General features: G+C 41.3%; 1 protein-coding gene across 4 annotated transcripts in view; it reads left to right on the top strand.

Moving 5' to 3' along the window:
* The window catches only part of Ncbp3 (nuclear cap binding subunit 3), a 33,032-nt gene that overhangs the window by 4,838 nt on the left and 22,801 nt on the right, over window positions 1-5,393 (top strand). For all 4 annotated transcript variants that reach the window (XM_004638288.2, XM_023723328.1, XM_023723329.1 and 1 more), the window contains exon 3: window positions 973-1,078. In XM_004638288.2, the coding sequence (XP_004638345.1) occupies window positions 973-1,078 (106 nt within the window). The remainder of the gene's footprint in view (window positions 1-972; window positions 1,079-5,393) is intronic.

The following is a 5,393-nucleotide window of genomic DNA, read 5'->3' as shown; positions in this document are numbered from 1 at the left end:
TTCAGTCTTCCATTATTTGCCATTATATGACAGGTAAATGAGAGAAAGAGCTGTAGTCCGGAGTTGGTACTTCAATTGCCACTAAAGGAAAATAGATTATTGTCTGTAGCAAGAGTACTTCAGTGAAGAAATGTAGCATAACATGGGGGGAAACGCAAGTGTTGCTGATTTACCAATCCCCACAAGCTTTTTAGAGTCAGACCTCCAATTAGCATGGCAAAGTTGGTATACAGTTAGTGACGGCTTCCTAGGAGCCATCAGAAGGCCACACAGTTGGACCTAGATTTATTTTAGCTCTTGGAAGAAGCTTACAATACTGGTTATTTTTTCAGTGAAGCTTCAGTGCATATCACTTAAAAATGAAAACTGGCAATTCTGTGGACTCAAGCCTAGAATAGAGGAAGGGTTTCTTTGTGTTAGTGTTATTTTTAAATGGGAACGAGTTTAGGGAGTGAATTGTGCAGGCAGACATCATGTGGAAGAGTTGATAGTTGATAGTTGCGATTACTATGCCACAGAAATGTGCAGTGGCAGTGGTGGTGGAGGAGGCTCTTAGAAATAGCACTGAAATCAGAAGATCTGCCCCACGATACCTCCGGCAAACATTTTTTACTTTATTGTGCCTCATTTGCCATTCCTGGCAAGTTGAGATATTGAGATTATTTAATTGTAATTTGCTGGCATGATTGCTACTCATAAATGTCAGAAAACTTCAGGAACACTGTATTGCTTCTATGTCCCAAGCATGGTGATAGGCTGTGACAGGGTGGAGATACCTATAGATTGTAGCAGTGATACTGTGTATTCACATTAAATGTAAATATTCATTTCCTTGTAAAATTCATTCAAAATTCAGTGTTCCTCATTTCGTCTGATTTATTTTGGGGTTGTTACAGATGTGTCTTATTGATTTAATTTTCCTTCTCCTCCTCCATGTTTTACCATGTTTTTGCCTTTTTCTCTGTTTTCTAGGAAGCAATTGAAAAGAAAGAACAACGAGCAAAGCGCTTCCATTTCCGATCAGAAGTAAATCTCGCCCAGAGAAATGTAGCTTTGGACCGAGATATGATGAAGAAAGGTACAGGGTGTTATTGGGGAACTTTTCCGCACTTCCCAGGAGGGAGACTTTTCTTTGCTATTACCTCCTGGCTTTGCCTTGAGCATCCTGTCTTCATCCAAGTACTCCCAAAGGAGGCAACTTGTGAAGTCCCCATTCTTAGGTCATCTGTATAAAGTCTGAGATGCTATCAGCTGTGTCTCAGTTGTTAAAGCTGGGGGAAAAAAAAAAAAAGATTGTCTTTCCTGAGGTGGCTCAGAGAATGTCACCAGGTGGTGGCAGAGATGAGATGAGAACCTGTGTTTCTGTGAACTCTTAATTCATTTTTTTCCTTTTATCCTAGAGGTTTTAACTTTTCCTGCCTTTAAAGGTAGTAATAATGCATCACAGTGAGACCTTTTAAGGAATTTGGAGCCATTTTGGGATTGGTAGAGGAAAACTATTAACATTTTCATTGATAATACGAATGAATGGTAAATACAAACCTCCCAGTAATATTCTTTTGTCAGAGAAAGCTAAACTAATCCTGCCCCGGGTTTTAAATTTGTCCCTGCAGTTGAATAGGTGATTTCATTTTTTGTTTCATTAGGGTATTGTGCTCCCTAGAAATCATCCTGAATTATCATTTGTAGTAGTTTGCCCTAGTTTTACCTCACAATTTATAAATAAAAGGGAAAGTTATTCCTTTATGATGAATCTACATCTTTGTTACTCTACTGTAATATGAATCTTTGAATGCAAGTCTTCCTTCTGTTGTACTTGCATATTTGTTTACATAGGTGCTCAATAGATTGTTCTCTGCGTGCATGTTAGAGGTGCGTGCTGTCCTCTGAGTTCATGTAGCCTCCTTATTTATTTTTTAATGTATTTGGTACAGGGTCTTACTATGCAGCTCAGACTCAAGTAGTGATCCTCTTGTTTTCAGCCTCTCCAGCGCTGGGATTACAGGTGTGTACCACTGTGCCCAGGGGCAGGGCTTGAACCTCAGTGCCTGCACTTGCCTAAGCAGGCACTTAGTTCGCTGAGCTATCTTGCCAGCCCTATCATTGCCTTCTTGATAAAAGAAAAAGTAAACGTTGAATGAGTTGAAGGATAGCTACTGTTTGTTGGAAACTTGTTTTCTTACCAAACACTGTGCTAAATATGATATATTTATTTCTCACAGCATCCTGGTAAGGGGTGTGTGTGTGTGTGTGTGCGTGTGTGTGTGTTTATTTTTTAAAGAAGCAAATGGGTTCCAGGTTCCAGAAGTTTACTTAATTGCCTGGAGTTATATATTATGTACCTAGTAAAGATAGAGTCAGGATTCCAGGTTTGTGTGGCTCAAAAGCTGTGGTCTTGATTTCTTTGATCTGTTACTATGTAATGCATAGTAACTTGAATTGGGTGTCTAATTCATAGACTTGAATTGGGTGCCTTCTCAGCTAAGCCTATAGGGCAGAGTAGCTTGGCTATAGTGCTCAACCCTTGGAGCTATTTTACTCTTTTTCACTTTTTGTGAGTTAAGTCAGAAATATGACCTTGCTTTCCCTGCACGCTGAGGTTTTAAGCATCTCCTTGAGTGGATTTCTGTTTCAGAAGTCCTGTGAAGACTGTGGACAGCTGCGTAGCTTGGCACTCTGGTGCCTGCATGATCTGGACCAGTCAAACCCTCTCGCGCTGTAGTTTAACCACAGCTGTTGACTTCCAGCCCCAGCCTCTGTACTGTCCACGCCTTTCAGTCAGCTCATTTGCCTTTCTTTGTCCAGGCCTCACCTACAGTAGGCATCACTTCATGAAGCATCCCTGCTCACACATTCGTAATTCCTTCCCGTTTTGTTGGAGCTCTTTGGAGTGACAAATTTTTCTGAAATCTTTTGTGACTGGGGCAAATTATTAAACCTTTTTACATTTCATTCTCCTTATCTGTAAAAAGAGAATATGATGTTCAGTAAGATCACTTTTGGGGTTAAGTTTTAATTTTAATCATTATTATTATTATTTTGTATTTTTAGGGAAAGGTCTACAAGGGTGTTCAGGATCTCATTACTAGATCGGACTTGTAGTGATCCATCTGTTTACAGTCTCCCATGAGCTGGGATTATAAGCACATGCCACCATGCCCAGTCACAATTGCCATCTCAGTGCACCTCAGGGGCAGGGCCGGCACAGCAGGCCTGGGGATTGAACCCTTGGCCCCCAATGTGCTGAGCTATTTGGCTGGCCCTAAGTTTTAATTTTTAAATGATATTTTGTAGATGAGAGTTTGGGAAAGCAGTTCTCATCTTAAAATTCTAAAGATATTCTAAAAATGACAGGAAGCCTACCTAGGATGTCAGCTGAGGAATGTTGCTCATTTTTTTTTAATATTTATTTATTTATTTTGTGTCTGTGTGTGGCCAGCTCAGCCCACCAGGGGGCGGGGCGGGCTGGCATGTGGTGCTGGGGGATTGAACCACAGTCCCTGTGCTTTGCTTAGCTTAGCTTGTTCTAAGTAGGTGCTTTAGACCACTGAGCCATCTCACCAGCCCCCGTGTTGCTCATTTTAAGGAGCAGTATAAAAATGTGTGTTAGGCCAGATGGCCTAGGTTCTTAGAATAGTGCTGACATATAGTAGGAGCCCTTTAAATGTAAGTCTTATCGTTGTCATTCTCTTCCCTGTAAGAAGTTATCTGATTAAGGGCCAGGGAGATGGCTCAGTGGAATAAGTGCTTCCCTGGCAAGCACAAGGGCCTGAGTTCAATCCCTGGTTCTGCCAAAAAAGAAAAAGAAGTTATCTGATTGACCCAACCTCTTGGGTTATAATGGAGAAATTGGAAGAGATGTCTTGACTTCTGCAGTTATACCAAGCATCAAGTTACTTGTTCTTATTATTAATGCCAGTAATCATAATAAAAATTCATTGGTTACAGTGCTGTGTTCCAGTTACTCAGCTATGTGGTTAGCTTAATCCTTTCAACAATCCTGTGAGAAAACAAAACAAAACAGAAAAAAAACAATCCTGTAAGAGGAAGCTGTTATGATTTGTGTCTAGTTGTCCCCCCAAATCCTCATGCAGTCATGGAGCAGATTCTAGACTTGCGATCAATTAATAATTTTTTTTTTCCTTCGTGGAGCTGGGGATTAAACTCAGGCCCTTGCGCTTGCCAGGCAAGCGCTTATTCAACTGAGCTATCTCCCCAGTCCCCAGTTAATTCATGATCCAGTGCTGGGATTATGTGTTTGAGTGCTGCTAGGATTATGAGTGTGAATTGTGTCTACATCTGACCTGGGGCAGATAGCTTCAGTACAACTTAAGGACGTCAGACTTGCCCTCCGTAGCCGCTGTTGCTGTTACTCCTCCTGTTTGCTCTTGCTCTCTGCTCTTTGCTGCTGCCATGAACAGTTGCTCTCTGCCATGTGCCGCTGTGCCTTGGAGCTGTCTGAGTATGGACTGAAACCTCTCTCCACTGGCTGTGAACTAAGTAAACCTTTCCTTCCTTCATTTTGGGTGTCGAGTATTTGTCCCAGCAACAAGAGAAAAATAGACAGAACCTATTTATCATTTACATTTTACTGATGAGAAAACTTAGGTGCTGAGAGGATGAGAGACTTGCCGAGGGCCCACTGCTCTGACTGAGCCCTGTGTTTCTAATCACGCTGCCAGCAGTCAGGAACACAGTTTAGAACATTCTAGACCAGACTTCTACATCGCACCTTTATTGCTTTTGAATGACTCAGTGATGGAAGTACCAGCTTGCTACTGTTTTCCTGAACTTCTCTGTGTCTTGGCTTTCTGTCCTCCATTCTGTATTCTTTCCAGTTTCTAAATGTCCTTCCTAAGAAGAGGTGTAAGATTCTAGATATGATTGGATTCATGAAGAGAGTGGCAGGACTGTCCTTACTGTCATCTCTGTCTAGCCAATTCTTAGCGTTGTACTTATCTTCTGGTCAGAGCCTCCAGATGTTTTCTCCCAGAATTGGGCCTATTGAAACAGTCCTCCTTGGGAGCTGGTGTCAGAGAATAGAGTTTGATGCTATGCTGGGCAGTTTAGCCAGGTCCTGTCTCAAAAAATATTTCTCACCTTGTGCTTGAGACACTAAAAATTACCTTTTAATTTACCCCTATTAAATTACATTGTTTTGATTTCAAGCCTCTTATTTGTAGTCTGTTTTCATCTTACCATTACCTTTTACCCTTTTAGATACATTCCTCACTGTGTGTCCTCTCCATCATAATAGCCATGGCTTCTGCTTCTTCATCATGTTGTCTGTAAGTGTTGAATAGTACCTTGTAGCATTAAGCATAGGTACACTGATTATAGGTCTTACTCTGCTACTAGTCTGTCCGTCCTTTCTTTCCTTTCTCTCTCTCTCT

This window comes from Octodon degus, unplaced genomic scaffold (genome assembly GCF_000260255.1).
Source record: "Octodon degus isolate 3935 unplaced genomic scaffold, OctDeg1.0 scaffold00098, whole genome shotgun sequence".
NCBI classification, from domain to species: Eukaryota; Metazoa; Chordata; class Mammalia; order Rodentia; family Octodontidae; genus Octodon; species Octodon degus.
The sequence above is the reverse complement of the archived record's forward strand: the minus strand, read 5'-3'. Positions and strand labels throughout refer to the sequence as shown.